Below are 13,865 nucleotides of genomic sequence, written 5' to 3'. Positions count from 1 at the left end.
CAGAAGCTCCCAGGGCTCAGACCTGACTCCCAGGCAGCCCTCGGCTTCTGCAGGCAGACGGGGGAGGAGAGGGTGTGGCTGGTCGTGCAGCGCTGGAACGGTCACCCAGGCAGCCCTGGCTTTGGTGATCCTAGGCTGGCCGATTGCACCCTGGGTCTGGCAGAGCCCCTGCAAGCCATCCAGTGCTGTGGGGCCTGCAGGAAGGGCGAACAGAGTGGCTTCCCGCCTGATCGCTGCTGCTGCCGTCTGTGGTGGGTGTGGTTGTGCCGTTGTGTGGACGAGGACACCGGGGTGTAGACGAGCTGGATGCCTCGTCCCAGGCACTGTGGGGGCAGAGCTGGAGCTGGAACCCCGGTGTCCCGGTTTCTGCCTAGGGCGGCTGCACCCGCCGTGGACCCTGACTGCCCCGGTGTGTGAGGCCAGCGGCAAGGTCTGAGTGTGTCTTTGAGACCCGCACCGCAGCTCGGCGGTCAATTGCGTGACCTCGCTTGTCTGGTCTTTACCCAAAGCTGGTGCCAGACCAGCAACCGATCAAAGTGCAGTTGTGGTTCCTGAGATATTGTGCTCGTTAATCACCCTGGAGTGAGGACAGTCCCAGCTGAAAACCAGCAAAGTCCTGGTGACTGGCCTCAGCCTGCAAATCGAGGATGGCCGTGTGCGCAGGGCCTGGCTGTCACTGCTGCGTGTCTTCTCTTCATGCTCTGGGTGTCACTGAGCGCTTGATTAGCAATGTGGACAGCTCCGGGCTTGTCGCTGGGGGAGCAAAGGGTGAGTGACGATGCCTGACGTGGCAAGAGCCGGCAGGGACGTGGACGTGCAGCCTCACTGCCCGGGCTGCTCCTGGCCCTGCTGCTTAGGAATTGTGTGACTTTAGCCAAGTCACTTGCCCTCCTATGCCCTGGTTTCCTAGTGATAATGGTACCTTCCTCACAGAGCTGACGCAGGAATTAATTAGATAACGTGGACAGAAGCACCTCTCATGTGCCTGGCACCTGCCAAGTGTCCCCTAGGGTCCTCTGAATCTCCGTGAGGTCTGACCGCGTTACACTTGTTGCTAGTGACATATAACTTACAGTATGTGAAGACACCACCGTTTACTGTTGACGTATGTTTGGGTTGTTTCCAGTCTGTGACTATTACAAATAGTCATGCACCGCGTAATGTCTGGGTCCATAGCAGACCACATGCGTGATGGTGGTCCCATGAGATTATGATACCATATTTTTACTGTGCCTTCTCTATGTTTGGATATGTTTAGATACAGAAATACTTCCCCTTGTGTTACAGTGGCCTCCAGGATTCAGTGAGTAACATGCTGTCCGGGTTTGTAGCCTAGGAACGATAAGCCTTATCATACAGCCTGGTGTGTAGTGGGCTGTACCAGCGAGGTTCGTGTAAGTACACACTGCAGTGTTTGCACAACAACGAACTCGCATCATCACGCCTAACGATGCATTTCTCAGAACATGACCCTGTTGCTAGCGACTCATGACTGTGCTTACTGCTGTGGACATTCTCGTGTGTGTGGTTTTGGTGGGTGACGCGTGCATTTCTCTTGCACATACACCCAGGAGTGGAGTTGCCGAGCAGGTGGACGTTCAGCTTTGGTAGACCTGGCCCGTTGTACAGTGGCCAGAGACTTTAAGGATTTCTCGTGGCTGCCAGGCTGCAGGGTTGGACCAGTTTGCCCAGCAGGGCGCCCCGTGCTTTGTGGCCTGGCTGTGCCGTTGCTGACGCCGTGCCCACGTGTTTCCACGCAGGTCAGGAGCGGGTTGTGATTGCCGATGACCTCCCTCACCCCTTTGGCCTGACACAGTACAGCGATTACATCTACTGGACGGACTGGAATCTGCACAGCATCGAGCGGGCCGACAAGACCAGCGGCCGGAACCGCACCCTCATCCAGGGCCACCTGGACTTCGTGATGGACATCCTGGTCTTCCACTCCTCCCGCCAGGATGGCCTCAACGACTGCATGCACAACAACGGGCAGTGTGGGCAGCTGTGCCTTGCCGTCCCTGGCGGCCACCGCTGTGGCTGTGCCTCGCACTACACCCTGGACCCCAGCAGCCGCAACTGTAGCCGTAAGTGCCTTTCTTTCCCCCCCGTACCACACTCCCACATTAGATTAGGCTGACTGTGGGAGCTGAGGTCGAAAGGACCTTTTCATCTGTGGTTACCTTGGTATACATGGATGGCTGGGCAGGTTGTGCACTGCACAAGCCACATATGCTACTTGGAGGCCCAGGCTGGGTGAAGGACTTGTTGCATCATGTAGACACAAGTAAATGGGCCAAGCCCTCAGCTGGAAGATTCCAGGGGAGGACCTCTGGATGTGAGAACCAGTCGCTCCACTCGTATTGCTGGCACGATGCTGAGTGCTTTCCACGGCACTCAGTTACTCCTCAAGCCTGTGGGTGGTGCGTAACACAGTCCCCATTTCACAGAAAAGGAACGTAAGGCAAAGAGATGTGTAGTAACCCGGCCAAGGCCACACGGCTGGAAAAGTTTGAGCCAGGCTCGATTCCAGGCAGGCCGGCTCCAGAGACCCCCTTGACCAGGTGGCCTTGCATCAGCCCCTAATCCTCACACTGACCTCTGAGTTATAGGTGGGCCTTTCTGTTCTCATTTCAACAATGAGAAAAGAGGTTCAGCGAGTCCAGGGTGACTTTTCCCACGACCCCTCAGAGAGTGCAGGTGCTTCCTGCTGGCAGGCTTTTCTCCCCTGACACTGGCACAGAGCCAGTCGCAATCCAGCTTCTATGCAGCACTTGGCAGTTCGTAAGGCTCTTTGTCATCTGGGCCTGTCTGAGCCGCAGGCAGCCTTGGGCCGGCCCCAGGGCTGGTCTTGCTGCCCGGTTGTTTTGATGGGGGACTTGAGGCTTTGCAAGGGTCGTGGGCCGTTGGAGGCCCTGGGCTGGGATGTGACGGGTGTGGGCTCCCCCTGGTCCTGTTGCTCACCCTTCCTCCATGGGCCACGCCGTGAAGGGCCACGTGGAAGTGCAGGTAACCCAGGCACGGAGAGGATGCCGTTACTCAGAGTCTCCTGTGGCCGGCAGACCTGGGGTGACAACTTGGATTTCAAACCAGCCACTGTAACCCTCACACGGTCGCTGTACTGGTGTCCTCCCACGTGCTCTGAGCGCCACGGTTTCTGAACGCGGGCAGCCGGACACAGGTCTGCAGACCTCTGTCACCTGCTGCAAGGGAGGGGCCGTCCTGTGTTCTGCTCCCCCTGGAAAGCAGGGTCTTTGGGGCCTGTGCCTGTGACCTGAGGGAAGGCCCAGGGGCGTTCTCAGCCCCCCAGTCCTTGGCTGCCTTGAAAACCACAGAGACCAGGATGCAGGGTGACCGTGCTGTTTATGGAGCCTCCAGGCGCCGGCTGCCGGGCCCAGCCTCGTTTCTGGCGCAGTGTCGTGGGGTGATGTGCTGCTCACTGACACACCGAGGAGCGTCTCCTCCTGGTGGCATCGTTCACGTGACACGGTTTTCAGCAGTTCATCGGAGCAAACTGCGCAGCCATCCAAGCGTCACGTACATTTGTGGGTGCGAGTTTGGTGTTCGGTACCACAGCCCTCCTTCTGTCCTAACATTTTACTGATTTATAAATTTGCAATTTAAAATAACACATGTCCTTTGAAACTTCAGAGACACGCGTACCATGGAGAGTAGAATCCCCCAGTCCTCCCGTCTTTCCCAGGGGCAGCTGGCAGGTGCGTGTGCAGGCGTCCTCACTGTGACGAAGTGGCAGCCGTCCGCCCCGCCGCTCCCTCGTCAGCCTGCAGGCGCTGACACGCAGCCCCTCGCCTCTGCCTCCTGCAGCACCCACCACCTTCTTGCTGTTCAGCCAGAAATGTGCCATCAGCCGGATGATCCCAGACGACCAGCACAGCCCGGACCTCATCCTGCCCCTGCACGGGCTGAGGAACGTCAAGGCCATCGACTACGACCCCCTGGACAAGTTCATCTACTGGGTGGACGGGCGCCAGAACATCAAGCGTGCCAGGGACGACGGGACCCAGGCAAGTGGGCCGTTGGAAGGCGTGGGGCTGCTTCCGTGCGGAGCTCCCCCCGACGGTTTCCAGGCTGCTGCCCTCTTTTCTCGGCAGAGGGGGCCGGCAGAGCAGGCCTGGGCCAACAATGATGTGGGCTTCGATCACGGAATTGCAGGGTATAACCCCGAGTGGGGTGAAACCTTAGACACACTGATTACCCAGCTGTTTCAGTGGTCGTGGTTGGGGTCAAAACCCACAGGATTTTTTCCTCCCTGGGCAGTTTTGTGTCTCGCAGGGGCAGTTGGTATTGGTTACTCCAGATTTGTCTTCTCTTTCGTAGGAATCGTATAGTCGTTTCTGCTACAGTGCAGTAGTTCATGCACCATACTGTGCAGGATCACGTGGTAGAGACACAGTTTATGGGAAAGGGGGCCGGGGCACAGCGCCCAAAAACCCCATCAGTGACACACAACAAAAGAGACAAGAAGCTGGTAAATGCCGGAGCACCTTGTCACATGTGTTAAGTACATGTATCCTACAGTGACGTGTGCGTGTGAGCACTGCAATAAAAGCACCGCGCTTTTCCTTGAAAAGACCTGGAGTTGGCCGTGGGCACGAGCACCGGGAGGGTCGCAGCGCCTGCGTTCTGTGACATGGTGGAAGGAGGATTGTGTGGGAGCGGATGGAAAGTTCTAACCCTAGGTGTGGATGGCCGAGGCTCGTAGCCCCCGCGGTGACCCTGGGAGGTGGGAGGTGGAGGTGAGTGTCCGTACCCGGCTCTGTGCTGGGTGTGGTTCTCTGCGTTCACTTAGTGTTTCTCACGGATGAAATTATGCAGAAGCAAATGGGAAATCTATGCCACGCTCCAGCTGTCCCCTGCTACCTCGCTGCGAGGGAACAAATCTGTGTTTTCAAAATGAGTGTTATAGCAGAACTGACCACTGTACATCGTCAGGCTCATGTGACCTGTTCCAGGGAGGATGTGTGCTCCCTGTGGCCTCGGGCCCGCCTGGCATCTCCTAACGGTGGGCAGCAGGGGCACAGCGCAGTCGTCAGTGTGGAATTCGGGGACATGCCTGGCTCGTGCGTGGTGCTGTTTTCCAGAGACTCGTTCACAGAAGCTGCAGAAGCAGCCTCTCTCTCCACCGAGTGGGCAGTGTAGGAGCTTATGTTGTCTTGGTGAAATCTCGGTATCTTTCTAACAGTGAGGCAGAGAAATGCTCGTCTGTAGGGACTTTGAGAAGATTCACAGTGTCTGTAAACTCGATTTTGCCGTCCTGCGCCTGAGCTGGACGCCCCTTTCCACCAGGGCCTTCATCCAGCCACGATTGTGAGTTAAGTCATAGTGTGAGGTCCATGTCCTCGTGTCCTCGGTTGATGGCAAAAGCCAGCCAGATTGAAATTGCAGCCCTGCCTGGGCAGCTGTGATAATCGTCTCTGGGGGAGCAGAGTCACAGAGGAAATGGGTTCCTTTCATCTCACTCGGTGGAGGTGGCAGTGGCAGGGAAGCCTTTGGAGAATGGGAAGTGTTAATTGAGGGAAGGCAGCTTCCCTGTGGAGAAAGCTCCTGGGTGCAAATTGCCTTGGAGTCTCACTGGAGAAGGTCCTTTTATGGTGTCCACGCAGAAGTGGGTGCAGACTTTGAAGAAAACCCTCCTAGGGAACGGCTTATTTAGGAAACGTGCCTTCCTGTCCTGTCTGTTGTGGGCCTCGCCCCCTGCAGGGCTTGGCTTTAATTCTTCATTAGGGCTGCGCCCCACCCCCAGGGATGATGTTTAAATTAGGATCCAGTTGGCTGAGGTTATGTTTTCTATTTTTTATTGTGGTGAACGTTTATGACACACATAGTTTACCATTTTCAGTATTAAACATATTCAAGTCTAACATACAGCTCAGTGGCACTAAGTACGTTTACGTAGCTGTGCAGCTGTCACCACCCTCCATCTCCAGAAAGTTCGTCTTCCCAAACGGAAGCTCCGTCCCCACCAAGCACTATCTTCCATCCCCCCTGACCCGCCATTCTGCTCTCTATCTGTGAATTTGGCTACTCCGGAATCATACGGTATCTGTCCGTTTGTGTCTGGTTTGATGTACTCAGAGTGCTGTCCTCAGGGCCCGTCCGTGTCGTAGCGTGTGTCGGACTTTCCTTCCCTTGCGTGGATGGGCCACGTTTCGTTCATTCACCCTGCGGTGGACGCTGAGTTGCATCCACCTGCGGCTGCCGTGAACGCCGCCGCGGGGGACAGTTCCGCGGGCTGAGACTCTGTGCTGGGGAGGAAAGCGGGCATTGCCTGTGGTGGTAAACAGGATTCTGTTAAGAAGTTGTGTGCTAACGTAAGTGTTATTACTTACATTAAAACTGGAGCTCGGGTTTCGTGAAACTGGCCATCTGCGTGAAGCTTGCTGTGTGGCTTTGTCAAGTCTGGTTTTCCATCCGGCTCCCGCAGACCCACCCCCTGCAGTCGGCCCAACGTGGCCCAGGGTCAGCCGGGCTCTTGCTCTTCTTCTGGCCTGTTGGCTGCACCAGGCTGGCGTCCCTAGCCAGGCTTTGGGGAAGGAGTGTGTTCAGTTGGAGGTGACACACAGCCCCCCAGGCACGCATAGCCCCCTGGGGTCCACAGCTCTGTGGGATGTGGATGTCATTACCTACAAAGACATGTAGACACGTGATGCTTCCCAGTGGTGCTTCTTGTCCTGATGAAAGCGATGCCCTTGCAGCTGCCCAGCTGCTCTGTGTGTGTGTGTGTGTACAGGGGGATGGGGGCTGGGTCCAGGAGGCTGGGCCTGGGGAAGGGGCTACTTCTTGGCTGCTAGCCCCTTCTTGCCCACCTGGAGACTTCGTGCTTTCGTAACTGCTGAAAGAGACAGATAAAGAAAGCCCGAAATGACCAGTGATCAGAGCGTCACCCTAAGATAATTCCCCTGAGTCTGGAAGGGAGCAGAGCAGAGATCTTGGCCCCATTCCCTACTTAGAGGAAGGGGCTTTTCATCCACACCGTGGGTGGCAGCAGCCCAGGTGCCCCAAGCCCCTTTGCACCAGGCAAGGTCACCTGAGAACAGCTGTCTTTTGGTGTAGCCCAAGGGGACCAGATCCACTAGGGCACCAGGCTTCTGGAATGAGGGGGATGAGCGTGATTCTGGGCTCGCCCCTCCTTCTGCCTACAAAGACACATGTAGGGGATTCTCTGTCTCTCCAAAAGCCAAGGCTCATTGCTGAGACGCAGCAGATGGCATGGGGTCAGATGGCGTTCGGGAGAATCTCCTGGGCAGAGACCCCCAGAACTGCATAGAGGGAGAGCCGGCTTTGAGTCTGAGAGACGTGGCTGCCCTGGGGGTCGTCCCTGTGCCCTCCCCTGTCCCTGCACTGCACGCCTGGCTGCACCCCTGCCTGTTTCCCTCGGGAAGGGGGTGGTGACAGGTGACCTCTGGTCCCCGTGCCCACTGTGCTGACACTACATCGAGAAAACAAGATTGGAGGGTCTTCAGTGAAAAGCATGAGTCCTAGGAAATGGGAAAGAAAGAGAGACGATGCCTTGAGAGGGGCTTTGTGGTCCTGGTGACTGTTCGGCTGTCGGTGGGGCGTCTGTGAGCAGGGACAGCCGCCAGTCTGGTGGGGCACAGCCAGGCCCCTCTGGCGGGTTCGCCGATGGGCCCTGACATCTGAGGGAATGACGAGCGTATTGCCGCAGCTGGTGCCTGAATCACTCTTGGACGGACACGTGGTTAAGACTGATTGGACAGGAAAGGTCCCCACCAGTGTCAGAATTTTGACTTTCAGGCTAATCTTAGGAACCGTGGGCTCTGCCCTCCAGAGCTCTCGCCCGAGGGTGCTCCAGGGTCCCTGACGCGTGCGTTTGGCTTCTTTGCTTACAGCCGTTTGTCTTGGCCTCGCCAAGCCAAGGCCAGAACCCAGACAGGCAGCCGCACGACCTCAGCATCGACATCTACAGCCGCATGCTGTTCTGGACGTGCGAGGCCACCAACACCATCAACGTCCACCGGCTGAGCGGGGACTCCATGGGGGTGGTGCTTCGTGGGGACCGTGACAAGCCAAGGGCCATCGTCGTCAACGCAGAACGAGGGTAGGAGGCCCGCGGGGTGGGTGGGTGCTGTGGGTGTGGGGCACGGGGGCTGCACCCCCAGGTGTGCCAGGCCATCTGCTGGGAGGGCCCTGGGCCCTTCGCCGAGGATGCCAGCCTCTCAGAGGCCGGGCGGGGCCTCCTGCCCCGACATTCCAGTCAGCAGCTGTCCAGAGCCCCGGCCTGCACGGTCAGAGCAGGGCATGGAAACACACACTCCTTCACCGCCGCGGCAGGGACGCGGAAACACGCCACCCCACCCCGCTTCCAGCACTGCGGGGAGCTTTGTGGGAGGCTCGGGAGAGACGTGGTAGGAGTTCAGCACCGGACAGGTGCGCGTTGGAGCCGGTGGGCTTCGTGCCGTCCCCCGTCAAACTTGGCCCCTGTACAGAAGCCCCTTCCTCAGCGTCCCAGGCGGTGGTGGTTTGTTCCCTCATGTGTGTTCCGCTGCGAGGAGGCCTGGGGAGCTTCTGCCTCCTCGAAGGCCGCGAAGCTCCCACCGCTGGTCTCAAGAGTTTCCGGTCGGTGGGAGAGCCCCCAGGCCATGTTGGTACACTTGGGGGTCCTCAGAGGGAGTAGCCAGGGCGGGAGGGGACCTGAAGCCACAAAACGTGAAGCTCAGGGACAAACTGAGCACGGAAAGCTTGGGGGCAGGAGCAGGTGGCCCTCTTCCGGTCTCTGCGGGGCTGGCGTGAAAGACGGGCTACAGCCAGCACTCGGCCGGGCCGGGAGCCCTGAGTTCGCTTCCTGACTCCATTACTGACTGCGTGTGACCTCAGGCAGGTGGCGTCACCTCTTGGAGACTCAGTTTCCTCGGTGCGCAGCGCACCAGGGCGCAGTGAGCGGGGGCCCCTGTTGTTTGAGGCGCTGCCCGGGAGCCGGTGTGCTGCCCCCGGGATGCCTGGGCTCCGTAGCAGCTGGAGCGTTAGTTTCTAGTGGTGGTTGTCACAAATTCCCACAGACCAGGTGGCTTAGAATAACACACATTTGTTCTCTCACAGTTCCTAAGGCCAGAAGTCTGAATCAAGATGTCGGCAGGGCCACACTCCCTCGGAAGGTTGTGGGGCGGGGGTGTGGAAACTTCCAGCTTCTGGTGGCTCCAGGCATCATTTGACCTGTGGCATCACTCCCGTCTCTGCGTCTCACTGCACAGAGGCCTCTTCTGTCTCGTTCCAGAGCACTCTCATTGCATTTAGACCTAACCCAGTGTGTTCTCATCTTGATCCTTAATTGCATTTGCAAAAACCCTGTTTCCAGATAAGCTCACATTCTGAGGCTCTGGGTGGACGTGAATTCTGGGGGGATGCTGTTGCACCCAGTACAGGATGTCACCTGTCAGCCTTGGGCCAGGGGGCCTTCTAACCTGGAACTGTCCACAGCCTGGCCGGATGCTCGGGGCTGGCGGAGGAGATGCCTCAGCGGCAGCAGGAGCTCTCTGGCACCTGTCCTTCACCCACTGCCCTCCCGCAGGTACCTGTACTTCACCAACATGCAGGACCGTGCAGCCAAGATCGAGCGTGCGGCCCTGGACGGCACCGAGCGCGAGGTCCTCTTCACCACGGGCCTCATCCGCCCCGTGGCCCTGGTGGTGGACAACACGCTGGGCAAGCTCTTCTGGGTGGACGCGGACCTGAAGCGCATCGAGAGCTGCGACCTGTCAGGTACTCCCCCCAGGGCCTCCTTCCCGCCGTCGGGTCCCTCGGAGGTCCACGGGGGACGGAGCAGTATCGCACCCTGGCCTCCCCCCCACCTGTGCTAGCAGCTGCTCCACCGTGGGCCTCCTTGGACCATAGCAGGGCTTAGGTCCCCTGGCTGTTCTGTACAGCGGGCTGGGTGGGGAGGGGCAGCTGCTGTGCTTGCAGAGACTGGTGACCAGGTCCACAGCTGGGGCCAGTGGCCTTGATCCCGAGGCCAGCCCAGGTGGGAGGAGAGGTGTCCTGAATCTGCCTGTTTCCAGGGCACCTGCCCCGGCTCCCAGCCCTGGCCAGAGCACAGGCTTCCGTGGGCTTCCCAGCAGCCCCCTCTCAACCTGTGTTCTCGCGGACCGAGTGTGGTGCGAGCCCTTGAGGTCAGCCACTGCTCAGGGGCCTCGACCCGCTTGCAGGGGCCAACCGCCTGACCCTGGAGGATGCCAACATCGTGCAGCCTGTGGGCCTGACCGTGCTGGGCAAGCACCTCTACTGGATCGACCGCCAGCAGCAGATGATCGAGCGAGTGGAGAAGACCACCGGGGACAAGCGCACGCGAGTCCAGGGCCGTGTGGCCCACCTCACGGGCGTGCACGGCGTGGAGGAAGTCAGCCTGGAGGAGTTCTGTATGTAGGGGCGGCAGTGGGTGGCAGAGTGGGCGGGGGTCCCTTTGGGGAGGGCAATGTCTGCCCAGAGCACAGTGACCCCCGAGCCAGCCCCCTTGGAGGAAGGCCAGTGCGCGAGCTGGCCTGACCTCAGCTGGGGTTCAGAGGGTACCCGGATGTCCGGAGGCATGGGTGGTCGTTTTCTTTTGCTGCAGAACAAATCACCACAAAATTAACCCTTTAAGGCAACAGCCACTTGCTGTCCCGCAGCTCTGAAGGCCGGAAGGGCAGGCACAGTGTGGCTTACCTGGGTTCTCTGCTCAGGTTCTCACGGGGCCAAAATCAAGTTGTCAGCCGGGCTGGGCCCTTAGCCGAGGCTCTGGGGAGAAATCCGTTTCCACGCTCACTCAGGGGGTTGGTGGTGGTCGGACTGAGGCCTGTTTCCTTTCTGGCTGTGGGTCGGGGACCACTCTCAGCTCCTGGAGGCCACCTCACGTCCCCACCTGTGGCTCCTTTGTCTCAGCCATGGACAGGCCCCTGTGTCAGCCCCTCTGACGTCCCCTTCTCCTGCCAGGCGGGGAGCCCGCTCTCATTTAAAGGGCTCTGATGAGACCCAGCCCACCTTTAGGTTGGTCTCCCCTTTGATGAACTCAAAGTCAACTGATTCGTAACCTTAATTACATCCACAAAATCCCCTTTGCCATGTGAGGTACCGCAGCCCCGGGCCTGATAGCTCATCACATCCACGGTTCTGGGGGTTAGGGTGGGAAATCTGGGGGGCATTTTAGGATTCTGCCTGCCACTGCCTTGCTGCACCCTGGGCTTGGGACCGAGGGGCCTCTGCAGCTGGGACCTGTCGTTTCCTCCTCCCCCTCTGGAGGTGGCCAGCTGTGTACGAAGGGGTGTGTGCAAGCGTCTGCCTGTCTCTCTGTCCTCTCACTTTCTCTCTCTTCATTCAGTACATACACTCAGGCTGCAAGCTGGGAGCTTGGCGCTGGGGACTGTCCTGTGCTGTCCCCAGGGCTTTCCCTGTCCTGTGCTGTCCATGGTCTGGCCACGCGGCAGACACACCTCCAGTGGACGGGGGCTGGGGGCAGCACCCATCCTCACCTCTGCCGCCTCTCTCCGCTCCGCTCTCTCCACAGTGTCTTGTCCGCCACTGATCCTGTGCACTCGGCCTGCCGAGTCTGGTGGAAACCTGTTCACTGCCTGCACCTGGTCCCAGCCCTGCCGTCCCTCTAGGCCTCCCCCTAGCCTGGCTGCTTCCTCTCTTGTGCCCTCAGCTTTGTGCCATGTAGCTGGCAGGTGGTCTTGTCCCAAAGGCACCTGTTCCTAGGTTGCAGCTACCGCCTGTCTCCACCCCGCTTGCCCTGGACGTACCGGTTCCTCTGACTCAGGGCAGCCCCTTCAAGCTGTGGCCTTCTGGGTGCTGGGGCTGCTCGGCTGCCTCCCCTGGCTCCTTGCAGCTGCGCCCATGGCCCCTAGAGTCCCTCTCTCTGTCACCCTCCCCTGTCTCAGTAACTGCTCCTAATCCTCCCGCCTCACTCGGCTCGGCGCTCAGCTCTACCCGGGGCTGGCACTGTGATTTGACCCTCTGGCATTGCTGTGCGTAGCATGTTACTACGCTGCATGTGTTATTTCATAATAGTGGGTGTTAACTTGTCACCTGCCACCTGGCTCATAAGTAAGGAGAGGCTTGGATTTGAGGCCAGAGCCCATGGCTTGGCCACTGGACTTCCCTGTGGCTTGTGCCCTGTGAGTTGGGCACATCGGCGTTCACGTTCAGTAGAGTCGTGTGTAGAATACGAACACATCAGCCGCAGTGAGGTCGTGGGGCTCCCTGCTCTGCTGTCTTGTGGGTTCTTGGCCAGGTCCTGGGGAGGTGAAGTTGCTGGGCAAATAGCTTCTGGACAGTTGAGGCACCCAGTGGATGCAGGTTAGAACACCTGTGTTTCCCTGCCCCTTGTGCCATCCTCAGCAAAGTCAGGGATACTGGGTGTCATGGGCCTTCAGCATTGCTGGCAGATGGTCAGCGTGGTGAACGTGGACCTCACGAGTCTGGATCTGTTGTCTGCTGGTGTCGACAGAGCCAGGAACACTGACCAGCAGCCCCTTGGAGCTGGGGGGATGGGGAACCCAGGAAACGTTTAAGCAGGGATCCGGCTGGAAACCAGACGTCCCCATGGGTGCTCTTGTGAGATGTTTTGGGTGACATGGAGCGTCTCCCTGTTTTTGGTGAGGGCAAGAGAGGCTTAGATGAATTCTCTGTTTACTTGGGGTGTGGGCCTTTCACCCTGCTTTCCTGTGAGATCTCATAGCTAAACTCTAAACCAGGGCTGGGCACCTAGGCCAAAACCAGACCGTTGCCTGTGTTTGTAAATAAAGTTTTATTGGCACACAGCCGCCACGCCTGTTCACTTCTATACCATCCATGGCTGCCTTTGTGCTACGACTGGCAGAATTGAGTAGTTGTGAGAGACGGGCCAGCCCACAAAATGAAAATTACTAACTTTCTGGCTCTTCATAGAAAAAGTTTGCTGGCTCTAAATCTTGACTTGCCATTTTTAAAAACACCTAATCCTTGAGGTTGAGGAGGGACACTTGATATTTTTCTGGGTGGGGTAGGGTAGGATGGGGAGTGCGGAGTGTTTTCTGCCATTTCTTCTCACGTGGGGGTGGTCAGCCTGCCCTCCCGGCCGCCCGCTTCCTGTTGTTCAGGTTGTTGGACACATTTGGGTAACTGAGTGGAGGAGTGTAGGTTCCCCGGGACTTGGTGCCTTTGCTGCTTAATTCCCATGTGTATTAGCGTCCCACAGTCGCTGTAACAAATGACCACAAACTGAGTGACTTAAAATAACAGAAAGTTACTTTCCCACTGTTTTGGAGGCCAGAAGTCCAAGGTCAAGGTGTCGGCAGGGCTGTGCTGCATCCGTAGGCTCCAGGGGAGGGCTGGCTCCTTGCCCCTTCTGGTACTGGCGGTTGCAGGTATTTCATGGCTTGTGACTGCGTCACTCCCACCTCTGCCTCTGTCTTCATGTGGCCATCTCCTCCATGTCTTTATCTCTTCTGGCTCCTCATATAAGGACACTTGTCATTGGATTTAGGGCTCACCCACATAATCCAGGATGATTTCATCTTGAGGCCCTTACCTTAATTCCATCTGCAGAGACCCTTTTTCCAAATAAGGTTATACTCACAGATTCCCTGGGTTAGGACATGGGCATATCTTTTCGGGTGTGGGGGCACCATCCATCCCACTGTACCATGAGAGAGAGACAGATGGGCAGTGCAGGTTGTGGGTACTGTGGGGGCTGGTGCGGCTGTGCTGTGACATTAGGCGAGTTCTGTAACTGCTTCCATCTTCCATTTTTATGTCAATTTCGACATCATTAGAAACAGACTGTAGTCTGTCCATAGGGTTAAGTGAGAGGATCTCCCATAGGGCCTTGGCCTACAGGAGGGCCAGTTCTTGTGAATTCTCACCTAGCCCATCTCCTC

General features: G+C 58.0%; 1 protein-coding gene across 1 annotated transcript in view; it reads left to right on the top strand.

Moving 5' to 3' along the window:
- Nucleotides 1-13,865, top strand: part of LRP5 (LDL receptor related protein 5) — a 105,509-nt gene that overhangs the window by 76,621 nt on the left and 15,023 nt on the right. Inside the window, exons 12-16 of the mRNA XM_045558267.1 lie at nucleotides 1,761-2,084; nucleotides 3,823-4,022; nucleotides 7,869-8,077; nucleotides 9,545-9,735; nucleotides 10,179-10,388. Of these exons, the coding sequence (XP_045414223.1) occupies nucleotides 1,761-2,084; nucleotides 3,823-4,022; nucleotides 7,869-8,077; nucleotides 9,545-9,735; nucleotides 10,179-10,388 (1,134 nt within the window). The remainder of the gene's footprint in view (nucleotides 1-1,760; nucleotides 2,085-3,822; nucleotides 4,023-7,868; nucleotides 8,078-9,544; nucleotides 9,736-10,178; nucleotides 10,389-13,865) is intronic.

Source organism: Lemur catta, chromosome 7 (assembly GCF_020740605.2).
Source record: "Lemur catta isolate mLemCat1 chromosome 7, mLemCat1.pri, whole genome shotgun sequence".
Lineage (NCBI taxonomy): Eukaryota > Metazoa > Chordata > Mammalia > Primates > Lemuridae > Lemur > Lemur catta.
The sequence above is the reverse complement of the archived record's forward strand: the minus strand, read 5'-3'. Positions and strand labels throughout refer to the sequence as shown.